At 43.5% G+C, this 24,921-nt stretch overlaps 2 protein-coding genes across 6 annotated transcripts in view; both read left to right on the top strand.

Moving 5' to 3' along the window:
- Nucleotides 1-3,139: 3,139 nt before the first annotated feature.
- Nucleotides 3,140-10,137, top strand: LOC101481980 (uncharacterized). 3 transcript variants are annotated; one of them, XM_004565059.3, is made up of 9 exons: nt 3,140-3,581; nt 3,709-3,730; nt 3,828-3,914; nt 4,418-4,537; nt 4,627-4,740; nt 5,094-5,172; nt 5,322-6,249; nt 6,988-7,161; nt 7,376-10,137. In XM_004565059.3, the coding sequence occupies exons 1-7, from the start codon at nt 3,557-3,559 to the stop codon at nt 5,328-5,330; spliced, it is 456 nt and encodes a 151-aa protein (XP_004565116.2). In that variant the 5' UTR covers nt 3,140-3,556; the 3' UTR covers nt 5,331-6,249; nt 6,988-7,161; nt 7,376-10,137. The 3 variants fall into 3 exon arrangements, with proteins under 3 accessions (XP_004565116.2, XP_076729606.1, XP_076729605.1); XM_076873491.1 differs by having other exon boundaries at nt 4,630-4,740; nt 5,094-6,249; XM_076873490.1 differs by having other exon boundaries at nt 5,094-6,249.
- A 2,033-nt stretch (nt 10,138-12,170) lies between these two features.
- Nucleotides 12,171-24,921, top strand: part of clip3 (CAP-GLY domain containing linker protein 3) — a 32,382-nt gene continuing 19,631 nt past the window's right edge. For 2 of the 3 annotated variants that reach the window (XR_013093039.1, XM_076873488.1), the window contains exons 1-10: nt 12,171-12,310; nt 16,310-16,723; nt 18,147-18,286; nt 19,945-20,038; nt 21,190-21,351; nt 21,433-21,551; nt 21,937-22,173; nt 23,694-23,744; nt 24,004-24,139; nt 24,748-24,903. Coding sequence is in view for 2 of the 3 variants with exons in the window: in XM_076873488.1 (XP_076729603.1) it covers nt 16,333-16,723; nt 18,147-18,286; nt 19,945-20,038; nt 21,190-21,351; nt 21,433-21,551; nt 21,937-22,173; nt 23,694-23,744; nt 24,004-24,139; nt 24,748-24,903 (1,486 nt within the window). In the remaining variant the exon portion in view is untranslated. The remainder of the gene's footprint in view (nt 12,311-16,309; nt 16,724-18,146; nt 18,287-19,944; nt 20,039-21,189; nt 21,352-21,432; nt 21,552-21,936; nt 22,174-23,693; nt 23,745-24,003; nt 24,140-24,747; nt 24,904-24,921) is intronic. The other variant, XM_076873489.1, reaches the window with a different exon arrangement.

Raw genomic sequence — 24,921 nt, 5'->3', positions numbered from 1 at the left:
TTATTATTTCTTCTCACACCGGTTCACCAATGTCACGTTCATTACAAGGAAGAAAAAATGCTAAAACTAAATTGCCCTTAACCTTTTTATTGAAAAGGAAAAAGAAACTCAAATTCTAGGGCATTTCAGTCGGAGCATGTTCAGTTTCTAATTTTGCAAGTTTACATTAGAGACACGACCCTGTGGTTCTTGGGCCCAGAAACAAAAGTCATTGGTTGTTTTCAGGTTTGGAGCATGAAAAAAAAAAGGAAAAGTCAGTCTTTTTTTTATTTTCTCTTATCGTTTGATTTACTGTAAAAGTCTTTTTACTTGTTTCAACAAATAAGCTTTGGATCCCTTTCAGACTATACAGAATGCTGTGGTAAGACTTAACTTGTCTATGTGTGTGCTGTGGCCGGCAGGTTGAAGGATCCAAACGCAGCACTCGTGCACGAAGGAATAAACTCAAAACAGCAGCTTCATTGCTGGAGAAAACTCGAACCTGTAATACAAGAAAACAAAACTAGAAACTCAAAACATGAAGCTCAAACTAGAAAACAGAGAACCAGAACATCATCAGGAGCACAGAAGAAAAACAGCACTGTAAGGGGAAATCACAGCACTTAAATACACGAGGGACTAACAAGGAAATGGGAGACAGGAGGCAAACACAGCTGGGACTAATCTGACATAATGAGACGAAGGGGAAAACTCAAAACTCAATGCACTGAACACAGGACAAGAAACAGAAGACAGACAAGGAGACGTGACTGACTGGGGAGGAACACAGGGAAGACGCAGTGACAGAGAACTGAGACAAGCATACAACACATGGAGACAAATAAGGAGAACGAGAATACAGAAGGAAACCTTCAGTGGAGACACGACACCAGGAACTATAAATATAATACAAGCAGGAAGCAATCATTCAAATAAAATAACTTAAACCAAACACAGAAACAGTGGGTCACCAGACCTGTACGTGACATAACTATAGCACTAACAGGAAATCACATATTACTCCAGTTTTGGCTTCTGTTCGTTACATACTGTAGATCTTAAGTTAATCTCAGAGAGGATGGTTGGAGGACTTTGATGGACAGTGCACAGGCTTTAAACCATCTAAGCCACATGCAAGAGTGAGAGAAGAAGCACTGATCTGCATGTCTTAAAGTGGTCATTGCTTGTATGGAGCTCAGAGGAGTTACATAAAAAAATAATGCTGTTGGTAATTTTAAGATCAGACAACTGATCTTATTTGAGAACTTTAAACTGAAAGCTGGAAAGTGTAAGAGAAATAGTAACTATTAGACTAGAGGGAAGAAGCTCAAATGTAAGAATCTGGAGCCTCAGTAAACATGTAGGTGAAGGGAACAGAGGGGATTTAGATGTGTTGGGCAGGTGTGGTGTTAATGAGATAAATGCTGAAGAACAAATAGTGGCAAATTTTGCAAAAAGAAGAATAAGAATGGAAATGACTGTGGCGAACCCATAGTTCAAGAAAGGGCAGGAACGTAACGTAAAATAGAAGTGGAGGAAGGTGCACAGGTTGAATATATCTTATGATGGAGGTGCAAATAGGAGACGGTTCTTCAGGAAATGCAGAAGATTTGTAAGGAGGAAGTGAGGGCAGCTACAGCAGGGTCCAGTTGGTCCAGATGAACTACCTGCTGATGAACTTTTTAACCAGCTTGTTTAACACAATCCAGGAGAGTGAGAGGATACCGGAGGAACTGAGAAGTGCAATGGTACCGAGTTTCAAGAACAAAGGTGATGTGCAGTGCTGCAGTAAAACTGATGAGAGAACTGTTGGAACTAGGTTAACCCACGAGGTCTTTTAGGTCAAACTAACCTACTTCTTCAACCGTTCACGCAATCGCAAAATTCAAATGACTCCTGAAAGCCGCAACTGTGCGTTTCAGTGGGCACTGAGCTACCAGAACTTTTCCTGTAATTTTACACAGAAAAACATAATGTACTATTGAAATTACACTTCTTTATCTTATATTAAGATATCTCAGGGATTAAAGGTGTAGTAAAATTTCTTTATACTCAAAATTCACTTGGTGGACCCACTTAATATCAAAGTGTTCTATATGTAAGATGACTTTGAATGACTTTGACATTCCTGATTTATAGAGTTGAAGCAGAGTGTCTGTGTGGAACAGAAACACAGACTATAGATAACTAAAGTCAAAATCAACGTTCAACATAAGATGTGTGTGTTTGTGCGTACACGTCAGGGCTGTTGCTAGGAACTTGAAACATTGGGAAATTAGCCCAGCCCTGAAATCTTTTGGATTTTTGCTCAGTAACATCACCTTTTAAAAGTTATTTACTACATTTGATTTAAGTATTTAAGTAGAAGATTTTAAGTATTAAAATCACATTGCTGATGAAGCAGTCATGTGAGATTTTATGTTGACATTGTTTAGGTTTTTTTTGCAGCTCTGGTCTCATAGATTCTGCTTCTGTTGTGCAATTATGACTCCTTTTAAAATGCATTACCTCTGTCTGGTGTTTTGGATGCTCACGTGTTCTTCACTTTTCCTGCTCTTTTAGTGTCCAATTAATCTACTGTACCTTCCATCTCATTTCCTCTCTCTGCTTCTTCCCTCTCCTGTCCTGGTTGTAAAAAGAATACAGTTCTAATCAAAGAATCCAAATATGTATTTTTTGATGTAAAGATTAGACATTTAACACATTATTTAGCCATTTATTTTAAACACTGGGTCAACTAAATTTGCATTTGAACACATTAACAAATATAAGATTGCATTATGATTGTCAGTTGATCAGACAGAGACAGTAGTGTTTCAGGTGTTACTTCACCTAGTGAAAAACTGATGCCTGAATACGGTTGCCCTTTACTAAACAATTCTTTTACCACTTCTGGGTCTATTCAAAACACAGAGCTAAAGACATGCCTGCACATCACTTTAGTTCCACTCTGCTGCCATCAGAGGGCAGCTTAGACTTGTAGTGATGTAGCCATGTCTGCAGCTTGTTACCACTGGAGGTTAATTAGAACAGATCACATCATTTATAAAACTAGGCTGTAAAGAAATATAATTTTCTCAAAGGACTAGAAAAGAAAACAATATGTGTGCACTATTGTTAAGCTTCTTCTTGTATTTAAAACAATCTTATTCCTATAAAGCCAAAATTACCAATTCAAGACCATCCAGTCATTTCGATAGTTTGTAATTTATCAATGATTATTACTTTGAGTAATTCTTTTTCTCTGGTATCTGAAGATTATGAACAACATAGCCAAACACCTACTCTATACCTTGCTAGTTTTCTCTTTCTTTTGCTACATTCGAGTCAACCTCTGAATGCCACAGTTCTTTGCCCCAACTTGCACTTGCTGAACTGGTTTCATGATGTTACAGTTTGATAGCAGCTTGGAGGAAAGAGAGCTGTCTGAGAAGTGTCTCTCCTGCTTTATGTTTTTGGCAATTATGGATCTAACTTTTTATTATCTGTGTTAATAAACTTTTAATAATTCAGTCAGATCATCGTAAAAGTCACTTTTGAAGCAGCTGTGTGTAGGATACAATGATCTGCTGGTGTGATGGATCCTGAAAGGAATAACCCAAGTAAGTCCTAATTATTAAATGTTTATTTTTCTTTTATAATTTGTTGTCATTTTAAAGACAATCTTCAGCTTCAGTGTTGATTTTGCAGCAACTCACTCTCTCACTTCTTTTTTTTTTTTAATGTTAGGTGCATGCTCCAACAGGAAAAGGTAGTTTAAATCACAGTAACATCTGTTTTCATCGTTTCTCATCATATGAAATTGAAAACAACTACAAAAAATATATATATTCTTGCTCTCCTTAAAGTTTGCAGCAGCAGAGACCTGAGGTTGGTGAATTTCGCTGCACAGAAAAGAGTCATCCTAAAGATGGACAAAACTCTGCAGATGAAAAGTAAAGACTGAAAAGTTATGCTTTCTGTTGTTGAGGCTGCACCAAGGCTTATTGTTGTTTCACTGACTGTTTCTCAAGTCTGCTCATCCGTGACATTCAGAGGTTTTTACAGAACTCCTTATGCCTGAACAGCCATGCAAGTGTATTTGGCAGTACACCCTTTAGGAGAAATTCTTGGGAGTCAGTTTAGCTCAGTCGGTGCGCAGGCCATAACATCTCACATAGTCCTTTGCTGCATGTCCTCCCCTTCTCTCTGTCATCACTTTTCTGTCTGTCTGCTCTTATATCAAATAAAGGCTAAAATGCTTCCCCAAAAAACAATTTAATAAAAATAAATAAATAAAAACATACCATAGGATGATTTTCTGTTCTGTTACCCTAATTCAATTAATTCAATTTTGGTCTATTCCTTGGAAACATACTGGACCACTTTCACAGATAAGTCTACTCAGACTAACAACTGACATCCTATCCTTTTAATTCATTCTCTTTTATTATTTCAGGGTCTATCAGGAGAGTCCAAAGTCTCCTCAACCTCAACCCAGTTGTGTTTCCATGAAGAGCAACTGGTCAAAGTCTGAACCTCTTAGATTCAAAGATGGACAATCTTCTTCAGGAAAGACGTGAGATGTTGTTGAGATATAAGTGTTAAAGTTTGCACTGTTAGATTTTTATTTTTTTGAGTTTCTGATAATCTTTCTTTTGATCTCAGTAGTCATCAGGAGAAAGCAAAGTGCTCTGATCCCAGCTCTGTGTCCATGAAGAGCAACTGGTCAAAGTCTGAACCTCTTAGATTCAAAGATGGACAGTCTGGTTCAGAAAACATGTAAGACTTGACTAACTGAAAAAAAGATTAGATTTGGTTGGTTTAATAGTTATTAGAGAAGCCATGGGAACATTGAAAAGTGTTTGTCATAGATGTCATCCTGATTTTATTTCCTGTCACTTCCATCTTTATTTTTTAAATTCCTCTTCTCTCTTCACACTTTTGGCAGTTTCACTAGCTTTGTTAGCCTTCTTAGAATTGTCTCTATGCATGCAGGTGATAGTTAAGATGATGAGATCTGTGATGAGGTCTTTGAAATATAATCAGTGCAAGCATGACTTAATGCTTTATTTCTATAGGCAGTGTGTGCATAATCTATAACAACACATTATGGATAATATTTTTCTTTGCAGAGATCTTGGGGACAAGTGTGAATCTGACAGTTTCTCATGTGGTCATAAAACTCCAAAGGACATGGATTCCATATTTATAGTATGTGATTGTTGAAAACCTTTTACCACTTTTAAAATCAATTAAAATATCTTGCATTTTCATGATCCATGCAGTGCTATTCAGACTAGTGTTCACAAGTCATACAACTGATTGTGTCTTCTGTTGGATCACTGCTACGGTTCTGGAAGATGTGCTGATAACCAGAGAGGGAGGACAGCTGCCCAAGACCCTGACTGAGATGTACATCCACTTCTTGGTAGTTCAGGCAAAACTAAAGAACATAAAGTATGACGGAGGAGCTGAGACAGATCCACACTGGAGTCCAGAAACCATAAAGATGACAGAGTCTCTGGGAAAACTGGCTTTTGACCAGCTTCAGAAAGGAAACCTGATCTTCTATGAATCAGACCTGACAGAGTGTGGCATCGATATCAGAGCAGCCTCAGTGTACTCAGGAGTTTTCACACAGATCTTCAAAGAGGAGAGAGGACTGTACCAGGAAAAGGTGTTCTGCTTTGTCCATCTGAGCGTTCAGGAGTTTCTGGCTGCTCTTCACGTCCATCTGACCTTCATCAATTCTGGGGTCAATCTGCTGTCTGATGTACAGTCTAAATCCAAATGATCTGGACTATTAAACAAGGACAACACATATGCAAAGTTTTACCAGAGTGCTGTGGACAAAGCCTTGCAGAGTCCGAATGGACATCTAGATCTCTTCCTCCGCTTCCTCTTGGGTCTTTCGCTGGAAACCAACCAGGCACTCCTAGCAGGCTCTGCTATGCCAGCACAGCAAGGAAGTTGCTCAAAAGTGAACCAGAAAACAAATCAGTACATCAAGAAAATAATCAGAAAAAAAATCTCTCCAGAGAGAAGCATCAATCTGTTCCACTGTCTGAATGAACTGCATGACAGTTCTCTAGTGGAAGAAATTCAGCAATCACTGAGGTCAAGAAGTCTCTCCTCAAACCAACTATCACGTGCTCATTGGTCAGCACTGATCTTCATCTTACTGTCATCAGAAGAAGATTTGGATGTGTTTGACCTAAAGAAATACTCTGCATCAGAGGAAGCTCTTCAAAGGCTGCTGCCAGTGGTCAAAACCTCCAGCACAGCTCTGTAGGTTGATGTTATATATAACAAAAAATTCCCCTCTCACCCCTGCGGAGCAGTCTTTGTCCTTCAAGCTTGGGTCCTCTGCCAGAGGCCTGGGAGCTTGAGGGTCTTGCGCAGTATCTTAGCTGTTCTTAGGACTGCTCTCTTCTGGACAGAGATCTGGAATGTTGTTCCTGGGATCTGCTGGAGCCACTCGGCTATCTTGGGGGTCATTGCACCATTGGCATACATAGAACGCCATCACCATTAGTTATGGCGTGCATGCCCTGCCTGCTAGCATCTTGCGCCCTGCTGTTATGTGCTGGATTGTCTCAGGGGCATCTTTACACAGCCTGCACCTGGGGTCTTGCCTGGTGTGGTAGACTCCAGCCTCTATGGATCTTGTACTTAGAGCTTGTTACTGTGCTGCCATGATTAGTGCCTCTGTGCTGTCTTTTAGTCTAGCTCTGTCCAGCCATTGGTAGGATTTCTGGATGCCAGCCACTTGGTGCAATGACCCCCAAGCAAGGCGAGTGGTTCCAGCAGATCCCAGAAACAACATCTGAGATCTCTGTCCAGAAGAACGTAGTCCTAGGAACAACTAAGATACTGCACAGGACCCTCAAGCTCCCGGGCCTCTGGTAGAGGGCCTGAGTTTGAAGGATAAAGAGTTTTGTTTTTTGTTTTTTTTAATGAATGACAAAATAAAACTTGAATCTACTTATATGACTTCTGTCTTTTCCCCACTGGTACTTATTTCAGGCTGAGCGGCTGTAAGCTGACAGAGAAAAGCTGTTCATTTTTGGCAACAGTTTTTAACTCCCAGTCATGTAATTTGACTAAGCTAAACCTGAGTAACAACAACCTGCAAGATCCAGGGGTGATTTCACTCTGTGCTGGACTGCGGAGTCCATACTGTCAAGTGAAAACTCTGAGGTTTGATAAAGTTTGCGTGTGCTTATGTGTTTCTTGTAAGATTTTGTGTTATGTGAAGACATACATTTGTTATGAATTTGCACTCTATGCAGTTCTAATTTTGGTGTTTTAAAACTGTTTACAACCTACATGTAGTTTATTAAGGCACTAAAGATCTCGGATAAACTTATGAAATGTCTGAAATAAAAACAAATGTGTTTCTTTTAACATTTAGGTTGGAACAAACCAGTCTCACAGAGGCATGCTGCGAGGATCTCTCATCAGTCCTCAGCACCCAGTCCTCCAGTCTGATAAACCTGTCCCTGAATTATAACAAGCTGGAGGATTCTGGAGTGAAGCTGCTTTATGTTGGCTTGGGCAGTCTACAGTGTAAACTCGAAGTTCTCAGGTTTGATTAATGAAGAAAGTTTTAGTCATATTACTGTCTAGGTTATAAAGAAAGTTTATCATGAATATGGTAGTTCATGCCACAGCCATATATACAAAAATATGTTAAAAGGCGTATGCCATCATTGGGAAATACATACATATATTCCTGCAGCTTGACAGTGGGCATTACTTGAGAAAATTAAATTATGAACATGTAACTCTGCCCATTGTTTCAGCATAATGAAAAAATATCCATGCATCTGTCATAGACACAACAGAATAAGCAGAGATACCCAGAGTTCACCTCCTCCAGCTCAAGCCAGCCAAGAAACATAATCTCCCTAGTGTGTTCTGGGTCTGCACCAGGGTTTCCTTCCATGCTCCCCCTCAAATGTCTTCTTTAAGTTTAGAAGACTCTAGGCTGTCCTCTGAACTCAACCTGAATGACCTAAAAGAATGAGGTCTGTGATCAACCAAAGCTCTTAGCCATATCCCCAAGATATGGTATAGTGGTTTGTTGCACTGTGGATTGGGTGGTGGTCAGGGCCATCTGCCAAGACTGTTTAGACTAGTAGATACTTAAGAAAACATTATTAAGAAAATACCAGCATGATAAATGTTTAATGGTTGTGTTAGGCAAAGCACATATAAAAGATATGATTCTTTCAAACAGCCAGCAGGGAGCAACTTCTCTGATATAAAAAAAAGAGAAGTCTGAGAAAGTAAGTTTAAAAAAAGCAAGTAAAACTTTATTTATATGGCACCTTTAAAGATAAAAGATCACAAAGTGCTTCACACAGGGATAACAAAGTATAAAACAAAACAGACAACATGTGTTTTTAGTTATTTAGAAGCTACTGAGTCCAGAGATTTTAAGCTCAGTGGGAGAGAGTTCCACAGTCTCCCTTAGTTCTCAGCCTTGTATGATGAATGACAAGTAGACCATGATTACATGACCTAAGAGACCTGCTAGGAACATGAGGCTGTAGAAGTTCAATGATGTAGGCAGGTGCTTGACCATGAAGAGCTCTATAAGTCAGTACCAGAATCTTGAAGTGGACTCTAAATTCAATGGGGAGCCAGTGCAGCTGTATTAGCAATGGTGTCAGATGTAAATACTTAGATGTTTTGGTCACAAGTCTTGCTGCGGCATTTTGAACAATCTGTAGATGCTCCAAGGAGTTTTTGTTTAAACATGTAAACAGTGAATTACAGTAGTCCAGTCTTGATAAAATGAAAGCATGAATGATAATCTCCAGTTCAGTGTGAGATACAATAGGGCTTAGTTTAGAAATGTTTCTTAAGTGATAAAAGCAGGACCGAACCAAAGATTTGACATGAACATCCAAGTGAGGTCAAAGATTACCCCTAGGTTCCTGTTAGACAATTTCAGAAATGTTGCAAGGGGACCAAGAGCATTCATTATCTTAGGTACGTGTCTATCAGGGGCATACAAGGACTTCAGTCTTTCCTGGAATCTAAGCACTCATTAAAAATCTGTAGCTTAGAAACATCTTGAGACTTAAAAGAAATGAATAACTGGATATCATCTGCGTAGCAGTGGTAGCAAATGTCCTCAAAGGGGCTCAAAACATGCTGGAGGGGAAGTAGATATATTAAGAACTATAGAAAATAGAAAATGCTCCCACTGCTCACTTTCTCGCTTCAGCGAACACTTTGTGAAGAGTTTATGGTCTCAATTCCTGGAAGCTAAGACCAAGTACAAAACCATAAGTGAACCACTTATTTTGGCTGAAAAAAAAAAAGAAATTAAACAATGTCCAAGATACCAGAGACCGGTGGCTGTGGCTCAGGTGGTAGAGCAGATCAGCTACTGATTAGAAGGTTGGTGGTTTGATTCTTGGCTTCCCTAGTCTGCATGCCAAATATCCTTGGGCACGATACTAACCCCAAGTTGCTCTCTGATGTGTTCATTGGAGTGTGAATGTTTATTAGTTTGCACTTGAGTTTAGAAGTGCTGGGGTGAATGAGGCATGTTGTATACAGTGCTTTGAGTAGAAAAGCGCTATATAAGAATCAGTTCATTTACCAGTCCAAGATACAAAATAAAAATCTCCAGGCAAAGCAACACACATGGGGAAACAGGAAGGCAAGGACAACAGCATTAAAGGATAAATGGAAAACACAGAAAATCTATACTAGGGGACACTTAGGGAAACAGGTTGGGAACAAGGAACACCTGAAACTAATTAAGGGTAACAAGACTAGTCAGTAAATCATGTTCTATCTAAGGGTGCCTTTAAAAAAATCGATGTCCTGATTTAAATTAATTTTAGTTAGAATATCGATTCATTAAATCCAGAAATCGATTTTTAAATATAAATGTATTTTGCCAGAAACACCAGAATCTCAGCTCAAAGTTCACAAAATGATTTCAACAACCACCAAACAGCTAGAACGGTAACAATGAAAGAGCAGGTAAAAGGAAAACGATGCAAACACAAAGCATGACTTGTTCACCTGATGGCACGTATGCAGCCACACCGTTGGTGCTGAAAGCCAACAATCTCACAGATTCTGAAGCTGCAGGTTTCGTCACTCTCCGACCAAAATGTTGTGCTGTGCCTCTCATTTTATAGCTTTAGAGCACATACAGTAATGTAATGCAAAAAAGTAATCATTTAAAATATCAAGTCAAACTTTCAATGGTCAACAAAAGGGCTAAATAAATAACATAAAGTAATGTATCACTAAAAAAAATCACCAAAAACCCAACTGAGAAAAATAATAAATAAAAAGTTAAGCAGTAAAACAAAACAAAAAATTGACAACCCGGATTGAAGGTTTTGGTGCTTTAAAATATAACAAATGTAACAAAAATTCACATAAAAAAGGATCCTGGTGTTATTTGTCTCTCAGAAACAGTTCATAACTTCAACTCATTCATGTCACCTAAAAGGTAAACCTGTTTCTCCATCACCTGTTCAGCTCTGATGATTCAGTAAGGACATCTCCTGGTTTCATCTTCATGTTTCCCTCTCACCACATATCCAAACAGACATCATGACCAGCAGCTTTACAGCTGTGGCTCCAGCAAACATCAGCTGATATTAGAAATTAATATTAAATACATTCTAACAACAGCTGATCAAGCTTAAACGTGCTGCTGTTGTTTAGCGCAACATCTGCTGGTTTCCTCTTTCTGGCGCAAAGTGGGCGATAAACAAACAAGAGAGAAAAGCCGATCAGCTGATCATTGATCAGTTTCATGATTGAAGTAGCAACAGGAGAGGGAGGGGGAGAGAATGAGAGAAGAGGCAGCTGTGCAGCGTAAACACATAGAATAAATCCAGCTTTGTGTCTTTTTCCATCCTAGCTAAAGTTCGGGACAAACTGCGTCTCTTCTCAGCTCAATACGAAACGCGTAATATTTTCTCTGAATGAGGGACCATTCCATTTTTTTAAGGAGCCGTTGGCAACTCTACTAACTAACCTTATGAATAAAATAAAGTTCACTATCAGTAACATCATAGCACCCACCCAGCTGTATAAAAACTCTGTCAAGCTGGCTAGAACGCAGTACGAGTTATTGCAACTGACGGTAAAAAGTCAGCACAACGAAAATAAACTCCACCTAAACTTGGTTTATATCTGACCCAGATAGACTGCAGCTCATAACTTCTTACCTGAAGTTCAGGTCACCTGACACTCGGACTGGTGGCTGCTTCGGGTCTCTCCTCCTGCCTCCCCTTCCCTCATCCACCTGTTGCCTCTGTGGAAGCCCCGTCATAGCCACCACCAAACAACGGAGTTATTTCTACACATCGACCTGCATCTGGCCAATCCACCACCTCTCATTGTTCATGCCATTACAAAAAAAATAAAAAATAAGTCACTGGGCACATGCCCGGTATGCCCGATGGCCAGTCCAGCTATGTTAACCTGCAACCAAATCTGCAGCTCCATACAGCAATGTTACGACTTAGATTATATCTTATAACTCATAACTCTTATGTTAGCTGCCCTCAGTAGCATACTGTCTGAAATATTCCACAGCTGCAATAATTCTTTAAGTGTTATTTTTTCCTTGGTATTCTAATTTCACCGAAGTTTACTAAACTCAACAAACTTAATATTACTTACCGGGACATTTATTCTGTCCTCATTTTCTTTCACCGAAAAATTGTTTCCTGCAGTGCCGTCTTTCGCGCTTGGCTCTCCTACCTTTGCTAACGTGATGCACATAGCGCAGAAGCGATGCTGCATTCACTTACACTCGGATATCTGAGCGTCACCGTGAAAACATAATCGGACATTTGATATTTGATTGAATTTTATTGTTTTGCCTTTGGGGTGGCACCTGGGGTGGCCAGTCTGGTTGGGGGGGTGGCCTGTGCCCCCCCAGGCCACCCCGCTGGACACGCCATTGGTTGTCCTGACCATGTCTACATGATTAACTGCGCTGGGTTTCTATCATATGATTGTATTAACAAGCAGCTGAATATGTGTATCTAATGGAGAGTGTCTGTGTATATAAAGGCGTCTTATTCCTAAATGAAGGAATAATTATTCAGCTGATCCCATTAAAAAAGTCATTTCTTCTCTGAAAGTGTTTTTATGGCTGAGCGGCGGAGAGGTGAGCGAGAGAGGCGGTGGAGCGACGCAGACGGAAACAGCCAGAACCGTCTGGGCGGAGAGAGAGGGAGGACTATATACAGCGGCGGAAGGAGCGCAGCGTCACAGAGGTGAGTGCTGCGGAGCTGCCATCAGACAAGAGAGAAGCTCGTCACCCACTCATCAACCAGCGGCTTGTTCTCAGGTAAGTAAAACACGTCAAAGCGCAGATTTGAGTCCGAGCTGAGCTTCATTTACGGGGTTTGGAGGCGACGAGACGATGGAGGCAGAGCAGGTGCTTTAGTGAGGATGACGATGCTGCGGAGGAAGGATGGAGAAAACAGCAGCAGCAGCTTCAAATCTCTTTAAAGTGGCTCCGGTGGGCTTTAAGCAGCCTGCCGATGTTTTCATTGTGTCACAGGGGCGTTTTTCCCGTCCTGGCCTTCACTGCGCACATCGCCACAAACGCGCACCGAGCCCGAATCCCAACATTTTCATCACTCAGCGTCAGAAACACGCTGCGTGGGGAGGAGACCGTGGGTTCGGGCATGTTCTGACTCGGTTTGCAGCGATTTTGTCTTCATGTTTGGTTTGATGTAAAATGGAGGCTGGGTGGAGGAGGAGGAGGATGCTGAAGCTGCCATGGCCTCCTTCCTCTCCTCCTTTCCTTCCTCCGCCTCCCACATCACGTGGCGTCTAACAGCTTCTAACCACCACAAACCCACACAAATATCGCGCAGCTGTCGCGTTATAAGCGCTCAGGTCTGCGTGTCGGTCAATCTGTAAAACGAGCTCTTTGCTGGGTAGAGCGGAGCGTTCCCAGTAGTCCCAGTAAGAGATCGATCCTTCTCCAGTCTGCGAGCTGAGTGGGCCGATCTAAGAAAACACGGACATCTTTGAATATGCATGAGGAGATTTATCCATAATATGTTGGAAAGTATGGATATTTTAAATAGTGCGCAGCTTGCCATGTAATCTGTAAAAGGAGCTGTTTGTTGGTGGTAACAGAGCTTTCCCAGTATTCCCAGTAAGAGGTCGATGTTGCTCCAGTGTGTGAACTGAGCCGGTCGATTTGTGGAAATGAAAATATTTTTGTTCACGAGGAAAATTGGGGGAAATGTTCGTTTTGGAAAGTAGCAGTATTCTTCGACACTGTGTTGCAGGAAAAAGGAAAAGTTGCTTCCACGAGAAGACAAAATACTTTCACGTGGGCAGATTCAAGGCTCGCTGGAAGGTCTTAGGAAAGTCGGAACATTATGGAACATCTGGAGATTTTAGAAATTTACTGGAAAGTTTGAATTTTTAGAAAGCAGGAATATTATTGGGGGGGGGGGGGGGGGGGGGCAGTTTGTTAGCTATTCCTTAAAATGAGCTTTTTCGGGGTCATATAAAAAATCCCCTGGAGTATATTGATGATAAAATTATTACTGGGAAAGGCTTTGCTGGGATGTTTGGGGCATAAGGAAACTGCTGAATGTGTTTGTTTTGCTAATGAAGGAACGTTTTGAACACGGGACAACGTGGTTATCTTTAAAACGGGAACATCTTGGACATCGTGGAGATTTTGGGAAATACGTCTTACGTGTCTGAACACTGACTTTCTCCTGATGGTGCACATAGAAAAACCCAGAAGAGCCTGTGACTGTGAACGCGTTTGTTCCTGTTTGAGAACATGGATGTAGCACAGTGGCCTTACAAAAGGTCAAAAGCGCCTCCTTAGAGGCGACGTGCTGCAGTTTGTACCTGTAGGGACAGAAACGCTTTTTGTTTCTCGGTGTCGTCGTCCAGTCAACAATAATCTGGAATATAATCCAAACTCATGTTTATTAACACAGATGATCTCTGTTCTCAGAATGCTGAGCGTGGCTGTAACTTTGGTGCTGCTCAGGCTTTCATCAGGAATCTCTCATTTCTTTATTTTTGTTTCAGTAAATCTACATGAAGTTGTGTTTAGTACATGTGCCATAAACATGAAGTGAATACATGTAACATGTATGTGCGTGTCGCCTTCACTGGTCCTAAATCAGCCCGGATCATTTGACCTGGAAGCGAGGCGTCTGAAAGCAGGAACCTCGTTAACACAGCAGAGAGCAGCAGCTGAGCTTATTTTTAGGAGATTCATCGGGATGCTTATGCACTTCACCTGTGTGTGTGTGTGTGTGTGTGTCCACGCTGACTCGTAGGGTCGTGTTGCGTAACCTCGATCGTGGCCTCAGCTGAGTCCTGTTGTCGTTGTGTCCCGCTGGGATCTCAGATTACATAAAGCACTGATAATGAGCTTAATCAGAGAAGTCAAACCCACTAAATGGTGCACAGAGGGAAGTGTTTATCCTGCTCATGCTTTTCAGGTCATTTTCACGTGTAAACAGCCCACAGTGACACGTTCAGGCCTGTTCTGGAAGATTCTGCAGATACATGAGATCCATGGCGTGCATAGACTGCACGGCTGCGTCGCACAGACATTTGATAAATAACGTGAAGAAATAAAGAAAACGCTGCCTTTAGCGTTTGAAAGCAGCCTAAACCTAAACCAGCACACTCTGCATGATGCTGACTCAGTGATGGATGCAGTCGGATGGATTTCAGCATCGTGTCCATTTGCTAAAGTGGATTTAATCCAGTCAACAGCTAATGATGGGCAGCAAGGGTTAGCGTTAGCCCTCTAAGCCACTGTGCAGTGGGTCAATTAGCCTGCTTTCAGCTCTTTCCTCTCTCTCACACACTCACACACACACCCTCTCTCTGGAGTTATACTTAGCACTCGTGTTGTGATGCTGAATGGAAACAGAGACAACAAGACGCTGAAGGAAAACAAACCTCGGCCGGTCTCAGCTGCATCCCGGCCACGCCCTCGTGGCGGAGCCGTGCGGTGGTTCGGGCCGGGAGCGGCCCGAGTACAGCACAACAAACTGCTGAAATGTTGTGTTACTGGCAACAAACTGCGTCACTGATTGAATCTGTTTATTTAAAGTCATTCTGCAGCAGAAACCTAAAGTAAAGCTGTTTGAAGCGCGTCACAGCACAGCTCAGAAACATAATGTGGTGCTAGTGGAATAATTATGTAATTACAAAATGTAATTATTGAGTAAATACCAAGTAATAACTAAGCTCGAGCCCAGTATTAGCAGTAGGTTTATCTGAGTAATGTTAGTTTCATGTAACAGCACAGTAATAGAATTCTAACCGTTTGGATTCAGGTGTGATGTTAAGATGCAGACGGTCATTGTCTTTATGTGCTGCCAATAAAGCTTTATTATGAGTGTTTGTGCACAGAACATTTGAAACATCACACGGAGCAGATTTAGTCTGAAACAGTAACCTCACCTTAGATTCAATCAAACATCTGAAAGGTAAAGATTTTCTGTCTTTTTGGAGCAAAGAAAATGAGCTTCTATGTGACGTAGCAGCTGAATGTTTTCCGAGTTGTTTTCAGCTTTTCTGTTTCATTTGTTTCTGGGGGAAGTTTGGATTTCCTGCTTTGATCTGTGTCCCGTGTTTTGTGGCTCTGGTTTCGATGATGTCGTGCTTCTTATGACGAGGTCTGTATCGCGATGTCCTGTGTTCTGGTTCATATCATGCTTATTATCTGCAGCAGTCTCACCCGTGTCGCAGTTTTGGACTTCTTGTGGTTGATTCTGTTTCACAAAATGCGAATATTAAACCAAACAAGAGGGGCAGTCATTGCAGCTAGAAGTCTTTCAGGTCACACGAGACAATGTGACAGAAACAGAACCTCAGTCCGCAGGAAAGCAAAGGAAGCAGCTCCTTTTAAAGACTCAGTGTCAGTTACAAAGACGGGGTGAGGGCACGCCAGCCGTGGCTGTTAGCACACACCTGTCTTCTCTGATCAGACTTGTACAGTCAGTCAAAAAGTGTGAAGGCCCAGCAGTCTGATGGAGTAAAACATCAAGAAAGGCTGTGAAACCTGGTTCTTCATGAAGGTCAGTCAGACTGGATGGTGTCCTGACCGAGGACGTAAGGCTCCCTGAATCAGGGATGTCCTTAGTTATTAGTATTTACTACTCACTGACAGTTTGTGCTCTCCAACATCCAGCTTCCTGTTTCAACCTCTGCTTGTATTCTCATTAGTGTTTGAGGAGCACAAACGCTGAGAATTCCTGAATAAAATGTGAGCAAAATGTTGTTTAAAGGACAAAATAATAGAAAGTCTCATGAAAATCTGTTACTGCGTCCTCTCTGACAGGCCCTGCTGCAGAATCCCTCATCATGACAAAAGAGGAGAACCTGGAGGTGCAGGAGAAGGAGAGGCACGACCGGGAGGAGCAGGAGGAGGGGAGGGTCCAGAGAGAGGAGGAGGAGGCGCTGACTGAAGAAGAGGAGGAAGAAGTAGAGGAGGAGGAAGAAGAGGAAGAGGAGGAGTATGAGCTAGAGGAAGAGAGGGAGCAGGAGGAGAGGACAGAAGTGGAGGAGGATGAGGAAGAAGAGCAGCAGGAGGAGGAGCGGGAGGAGAGAGAGGAGCGCGAGGAAGAGGAGGAGGCTCCGGCCGAACCGGAGCCAGAGCCCGTGTCTGTGTCCGAGTACCAGAGTCCGGTTCACGAGCCGCGGCGCCGAGCCATGGTGCACCCGTCCGCCCAGGCACCGCTGCCCAAAGACTACGGTACGTCATACCACCTTAAATTCAGACACCTTAAATGCTGCCAGTCACACTGTTAAAGTGGAGACTGCTGGAGTCACAGCTCACTGTCAGCACTCGCAGTCTGACTGATCGGCCTGTTGTATTGATGACAGCCAATCACTGTTCAGTAAGCAAATCACCGCAGTTCACGGAGCAGCACAGCAGAGGGCGCTCTCAAGCTGACTTTTACTCTTTCAGCATTAACTCCTACTCTGTGCACTTCCTGCTCCCTAGGGGGCGCTCTGTGGAGCTGTAGAGCAAAAATATAAATGTGAGGTAAATGTTTGGTCCCAACAACAGCTTCACTTTAATTTTTAGATGTTTCTCACAGGTTTCTGTTGTATCTGAGTATTACTGATGTTACAGCACCACAAGCTGCTTAATGGCAGCTGCCATTTTGATTTGGGGCGTGAAGCAAACAGCAGCAGAGACTGTGTAGCTGCATCACCTTCAACCACCGCAACCAGCTGCTTCTTCTTCTTTAACTTCTAACGTCCGGTTATCTTTTGGGAATGGGCGCCATTGAGGGAGGACGTCCTTTAGTGACCAATCAGCTTGCATTAGCAGAATGCATTTTATAGATAAAGTTACACATTGGTGGTATTTTATTTCAGTCCCATTCATAAGACCTTCTCCATTAGTACCTACTCGGATCCACTGATTTTCCATTACAACCCAGTGTGCGTGCTTGTCGTCATAGCAACATATCTGCATGTCATGACATGACTGCCACAACAAAGGTGGACGTCGAGGTGATGATATACCTGCTGCTCAGTCTGTGGCTTTTCTCACACTCTGGATCACGGCGTCGTTTTTGTAGCCGTTTCCCTCGTAGTCAAGCTTCAAAAATGGTGGTTTGGATTTTCGTAAACAATCGAGTGACGCTACTGACCAGCCAGTTGGTGGGATGAAGTCTGACGATGTCACATTTTAGTACCTGCTCGGATCGCTCGGAACCCCGAGTGAGCAGGTACTATGACTTAATGGAAAACCCTGAAAACTGTAGCGAATCGTGCTGAGTCGATCGAGTAGGTACTAATGGAAAAGGGGCTATTGAGGACAAGCTCATGAGCGCCCCCTGCTGTGCCTCAAGATGAATATGCAGCTGATTTCCTTCATTGTTATTAGCAGGAAGTGGAATGGCTCTCCCGGAGCTGCTGACAGTGAGTCGCAGTGGGGCAGGTTGTCAGGCTGATGGCAGTGAAATAAAACCCTCCTCAGAGCTGCAGAGCCTGCAGGAAGAGAAACTGCAGCACTCGCAGGTTATTTCTGATTTGATGACGGGGACAGATTCTTCTTGGTGTCACCGTCTGGAACCATCTCCTGCCTGCTTTCCTCGCTCCTTTCCGTTTACCTTTCTTTGTCTCTTTAAGCTCATCTGTGATTTCTTCCTGTTTGCGTGCAGCGTTCACCTTCTTCGACCCAAATGACCCGGCCTGCTTGGAGATCCTCATGAATCCCCAAACCACGGTCCCTGAGCTGTTCGCCATCGTGCGACAGTGGGTTCCCCAGGTGCAGCACAAGATTGACATCATCGGCAATGAGGTGAGAACATAAAAGCAAAAAGAAAAAAAAACACTGGAAAACCTGCAGTTCCTCTAACGTCCACTAGAGGCTCCAGCAGTGAGTCCGTCCCCACAGACTCCCCTGTTCAAACTTTACAGCAGAAATAAACACGTTTACAGTCTGATGCATAAAAACTTGCTGCTTTCTACACATAATTTCCTGATTCATACATTCATAGTTAATTTTTTAATAACTTGTCCATTAGGCTTAAACTTTGGGGCTCATGTCTCCGTTTTTGAAACCTCGGCAGTGCAGCAGCTTCTCTTTCAGCCTGCTGCAGTCCTCTGTGTCACTGGCTTAAAGCCAACACTGATTCATTGTCACATTGACCCAGATTCAACCCTCTGGACACACGGACACACACACACACACACACACACACACACACACACACACACACACACACACACACACACACACAGTGATGTCTCTCTGAGCAGCTCTTGTCAGGCTCTTAAAGCCTGAATGCTGAAAGCTTCTGTTCAAAGCACAAATTATGGTCAATGCAATTAAAAAATACAGGCTGGGAAGATTATTTATTATTGATGATTGATTTGGACTGGATACCAGATAACAATATGGAGGCTCTTCCATGTGATAAAGTGCTCTCTGCATCAGACACCTGTATGTGCACTTTGATTGCATCACCAGCAGCGTCTCAAAGGTTGTTGCTGCCGTTACTTTATTTTTAGTCAAAAGTGAGAAGAAGCTGCTGTGCCAAGTTTTTAGCAACCATGGTGACCAAGGCACAGATACCATGTAATTGTTGCTAAGCAACATGCAAATAACATCCTAGAGAAGATTGGATGCGCGGGCCCCACAGCTGGACATGCTGTTTGTCAGATCACTGCACTGAAAATGCTCCAAAGCAAACCTAAAGCAGCAGCATCCATGTGCATCATCAGGCCCATCCGCTCACCGTAACCTAAACAATTATTTAAAGAAATCCATCCCTTAGGGAGGGGAAAGGTTTATGAAGGGGGCATATCTGTACAGACCTTCTGTAATGGTCACACTGGCAGCAGCGCTGCTCACAGAGAGATGGTGATAATGACCCAGTTAAAATGGCTGCATGGAAACAGGAGGCAGAGCAAGTGGTGCAGAGGGAGAGGGAGCGATGGAAAGTCAGTGAGGCTTCACCGTGACTCAGCGTGAAGCCGACTCAGCCTGGAGGAAAGAAAAACAAGGAGAGAGCGGCACAGCGACGATCGCGGAGAAGAAATCAGCCAACGAGCTGGAAGGCTGGCAGCCAGCACGGCCAGGATGTGAACTCAGGGTTTTCCCACTTTAAAGTTTATTATACAACCATAACATCACATGTAGGAGCGATATACAGATGTTAAATAAAATATTATAAATGTATCCTCAGCTATCTGCCCCTCCTGGCTTTATTTAACGTTTTTGTTTAGTGTGACAGGAAAGTGACGCCTAAAAATCCAGAAAACTGAAAGCCTGATATCAATAACTGCTGTGTGAAAACCAGAACATGCTCTGGCACGATTAAAAAACCCAGAGTACAAGTGGCTCTAAACAGAAAGGGAAAGTTCCAGAAGCCTGCACGTGCAGATATCAGTTTGTAAAGTTTTGATGTGAAATCTCTGGTCAGGTTACCTGTAACTGTCTTTCCTCCGTCTCAGCTCCTGAAGCGTGGTTGCCATGTGAACGACCGCGATGGTTTGACCGACATGACGCTGCTTCACTACAGCTGCAAGGCCGGAGCGCACGGAGTTGGTAAGTTACTTTATTTGATACTTATTAGGGAAGCATCGGTCTAGAGGTGCACCGACCGACCGACCAGAGACCAGGATCAGACAGTTCCTGACTTAATTAGCCTGTTTCATATGCAGCATACACACAGCGATGTGTTCAAATACTCAGTTGCAGACTCACAGGCAGGTCGTTAGTGTGAGGCTGTGGCTGTTAGCGAGCTCTTCGCTGTGAGTGATGGAGACAATAGACCTCGTAATTCACCCTCAGCCAGTTAACAAAGTTATCCAAACCTCAGCCGCAAGCTAGCAGCCTCGGTATGAGCAAAGGATCAAGGCGGCTACGAGCAAAACTACAGAGACGAGTGAAAAACAGAAAAAAAGTTGCTGGCTCGGTGACGTCGGGTGAGGTCGGGTATCCGGCAGCAGCTCATTTCACTTCACTTTCAGCACTTTCATTAGTTCAGTAGTTTAAGTGAGAGAAACTCACCACAGTTCATGTTCAAAAAGGTTCTTTAATTATGAAGAAAAGCTGCTTTTTGCTTGTAAGGCTGTCAGGTTCTTAGAGACATCATCTAAGTCAGCAGGACACATTTGGAAAACTGGAGTCAGTGCGTCTCTGTTAATCATCCCAGAATAAATATCTGACAAATGACTCTAAACGCTGATATCAGCCCAGAATATCACAAATCTTCAACTTTACCATCCTGGGTCTAACTCGACGTTACTGCTGATGACTCTGACTCCACCCACGAGAAAATAATAAAACTATTTACATATTTTTCCCATAAACCTTCTGTGAAGAGTTTGTGTTATTACCTGTGAAAACTTGGCCCTCAGGGGGTTGAATTCTAATAATCACAAATCACATGAAACAAAAAAATCCCAACAACACACCAAACCAACTTCAGTCCAAAGTCTCAAATCCTTCCACCCTCGATTCAGAAGAGATTTTGCTTCAGGAGGAAGAGCAGAGGGGCGATCCTTGTTTCAGGTCCCACGTTCCTCTAGTTCGTCCTGATGTAACAACTGGGAATAATGCCGACTCGAGCTCTCACGTGGTTCCAAGTTATTGTACAGGGCAGCTGCTTGGACCTGCTCTGGGGCGGCCGGCGTCTGTGCGTGTGGTGGATTCAGCTCCTCCGCGTCTTAGTTTCGTCCTCATTGTGTGTGCAGGCGACCCGGCGGCAGCGCTGCGTCTCACCACTCAGCTGATCTCGCTGGGCGCCGACGTGAGTCTGAGGAGCCGCTGGACCAACATGAACGCCCTGCACTATGCCGCGTACTTCGACGTCCCGGAGCTGATCCGAGTCCTGCTCAAAGCAGCCAAACCCAGAGGTAATTTCTACACCAGGCAGTATTTTAGTGGTCGTTCTGAAGGTAACAGGAGGTGAGACTCTCCTTCCGTGTTCTCCTCAGTCCTGAACTCCACATGCAGCGATTTCCACTATGGTACGGCTCTCCACATCGCCGCCTCCAACCTCTGCCTGGGTGCAGTCAAATGTCTGCTGGAGCACGGAGCCAACCCCACCGTCCGGGTAAGGACAGCTTTCCTTACTTACTACTGGGGGCTAATTAAATGGGCTCATCTCCAGCTCCATGTTTGTTTGTTTTTAATTCATGAATTAACGTAGCTTTGCATAATTTTCAGTTCAAAGTAATCCTTCTTTACCTTGTCCCAGTCCTTGGTGCAGACCCTCAGTTCTTTTTAATTCTGTAACAAGCCTTTTTAGCTTCTGCCGAGCTCTCCTCTGATTGGCTGATCCAGTCTGTGAAGGTCTGAACTGCAGGTGGAGGATAAGGATAATAAGACTGCTTCAGCTCCTTGAGTTTTTTGTGCTGCTGTTCCTTTAAAGCTGAAATCCAGAGACCCTTAATGGTGATTTATCGTCTCAAATCTGACTTTCTGACTTGTTTCTGCAGAACGATAAGGGTCAGGTTCCAGCAGAGGTGGTTCCCGACCCAATGGACATGAGCCTGGACAAGGCGGAGGCGGCAATGGTGGCCAAAGAGCTGAAGCAGCTGCTACTGGACGCCGTTCCACTGAGCTGCAATCTTCCCAGAGCCACGCTGCCCAACTACGACAACATCCCAGGAAACCTGATGCTGGCCGCTCTGGGGCTGAAGCTGGGAGACCGCGTGGCATTGGACGACATGAAGGTCAGACACGCTGAGATCAAACTGGGATAAATGGATTGACGGACATTGAAACAACAAATCTTCTGTATTTCTGCATAAACATGACCTAAAACATCACGGTCCTGAACCTCTGAACATCCACCAGGTCAACAGTGACCTCTTTAGGGTTAGAGGTACAGTTTGGTTCACGTCTACTCACTTACATGATATTTGTGCTCATATGCAGACTTGCAACAAAAGACCGAACTCGTGTAAGAGACTAGATTTGGAAGGTGGCATCTTCTAGTTTCTGAGCCGGTGCTTGTTTAGCGTGTCGCTCACATGCAAACTACCCCTAAGATGTTCTGTGGCAGCCTGGTGGATGGAGGTCAAGGAGACTCAAAGAGATGTACAGGAAATTACATTAAAATGTTAGATTTGTACTTTTTAATACTCCAGAGGGTTACAGGTATGTGGACCTTTGCTTTGGATATTTGCTGTGAGCCACCTCGTGTATCAAAAACTACAAACGACCTTTTCAGGCAGCTGTTGAGGGATTTGACTCCATTCCCAGGTACAGGCATCCTCAGCTCTGTCAGGGAGGGGCTCTGAGTCAGGACTTCTTCTTCTTTGTAGGATGTGATGATGGTTCTTGTGTTGCTGCACGGTTCAGTTCACAGACAGGTCTCCTGATATTTTCTGCTAATTCTAAGTCAGAATTCATCGTTTCATTGATGATGATTGATTGACCACCATGCTTCACTGATTTAATGACGCTCTTATGGTTGAATGCAGCATTTTCTTTCTTCTTATCGAAAGCCAGAAGTTGTACTTTGGTGTCAAAACTCTCATTCCAGTTTCCCTCCTGCCTGGAAACTAGTTTTGTCTGGTTTTTGGAGCAATGCTCTCCAGGTTAGTCCAGTGTTTTCTTGATGTTCACCTGGGGTTTCACACCTGGGTTGATCTGGGTTGACATGTGGAAGGGATCGGTGGTTTGGAATTTGCTCCGTAGGTGGATTTTCGAGCAGTTTCTGCAGGATTCTGTTCATCTGGATGTTTTCGGTGGGAGAAACGTTTCATCATCATCAGGTGACGTCTTCAGTCTCAGCTGACTGCAGGTTTCAACCTTATAAACAGGACATTTGCACAGTGACTGAAACCTGCAGCACTGAAGGAACAATGGCTTTACTTGGATGAGTTGATGTTTCTCCCACTGAAAAGTCTAAATCCCGACGAACATATTCAACAGATTTACTTACCTGGATGATCGAGCATCAAGTCGTTATTTTTGGTCGGCAGATTTTTAGAAACTAGAAGATGTTACATTTCAAATAAAGTCTTGTTTGAATTGCAGTTTTTTATTAACAGCTTTTACATTTGGGCGTTTAAAATAGGACCCTGTAGCCTTTGGGGGGGGTTGCCAGTGGATGTTAAGAGGTTAATCTGATCGGCAGTTTCTTTTTAACAACATGTAAACAGCAGTGTGTGTGTGTGTGTGTGGTGGCAGTTTGTCCTTCACACTGTGCTTCTTGAGCTCTGAACAGTGTGTTTTCACTGTGCAGCCCCACAGAGACCAGAGCAGAGACGACAGCCCGGCTGCAAAACGCAGACAGGTTGGTTGGAGTGGCTGGATTGTAGACTAACTGAAGTGACTCACCACGCTGCCAACATGTTGTCTTCCTATGAAATCACCGTCACTCCATCTGTAGCGTTGATGTCACGTTCGTCCCTTTCATAAAACACAGCAGCAGACACCCAGACTATCTGCCCCCATGCAACCTAACCAGAAAAAATCTCTTTTGCAGTCATGCTCCGAGAATGCGAGAGGTCACCTCTGACTCCGCCCTCTCTTTTTGTTTCTGTGTCTCTCAGGCTGGCACTCTGAGGTTTTGTGGTACTACAGAGTTCGCCAGCGGGCAGTGGGTCGGCGTGGAGCTAGACGAGCCAGAGGGCAAGAACGATGGCAGCGTGGGCGGCGTCCGCTACTTCATCTGCCCTCCGAAGTTAGGTGAGAGATTTGTGGTTTCTACAGGCGAGACAAAGACTCCTTTCATTTTGTTCCCGTTAGCTGAAATCAAGTCACCGTGTTAAGTAGCGTATTCTAGGCGACTTTTCCCAGGATTTTTCCAGTTGCTCCGGGTTCTCACAAGTGAGTTCTGATCTGCTCCCCATTGGATGTTCCCAGAAAACCTCCAAAGGGGAATCAGACAAACCTAACTCAAGTTTAGTAATACTTCCTGAATCTGCAGGAAGTGACTGTGGCTCTTCAAGACCTCCAAGCTTTAGAACATCCAGCGAATCAGTGAATACATCAGAGAACGTGACATCTAAAGACGTCATATCTCTGTTCATCAAAAGCATCACTAAAAAACACAGGAGGCAAACACGAAGAGTCCTTCCCTCATTTCACCGTTTAAAGTCATCTCCTTGTTCATGTTCAGTCGGCTGTCCCTGCTGCAAGTCCTGGTGTGAGCTCTTTGATTTCATCGTAAACAAACTCACTGACCGACTGTTCTTGTGGAGGCTTTTGGTGGAGGAGCACGCTCGTCATCTTTCCAGCATGGAAACAGGAGTTGTTGCTGTTTCTCACTGCGTTGATCTACTTCTGCCCTGCAGGGATTTTCGCTCCAGTTTCAAAGATTTCCAAATCTGTGGACCAGACGCCTTCATCAGTCACCTCCACCCCAAGAACACCCCGCATGGATCTGGCCTCCCGCCTCGCAGGAAAGACCAAGAAGGAGAAAGAGAAGAAGGAGAAAGAGCGAGAGAAAGGTAACCGAGCTACAGTCT

Source organism: Maylandia zebra, linkage group LG14, assembly GCF_041146795.1.
Source record: "Maylandia zebra isolate NMK-2024a linkage group LG14, Mzebra_GT3a, whole genome shotgun sequence".
Taxonomy (NCBI): domain Eukaryota; kingdom Metazoa; phylum Chordata; class Actinopteri; order Cichliformes; family Cichlidae; genus Maylandia; species Maylandia zebra.
Note: the sequence above shows the minus strand (reverse complement) of the source record. Positions and strands in the feature narration are given on the sequence as shown.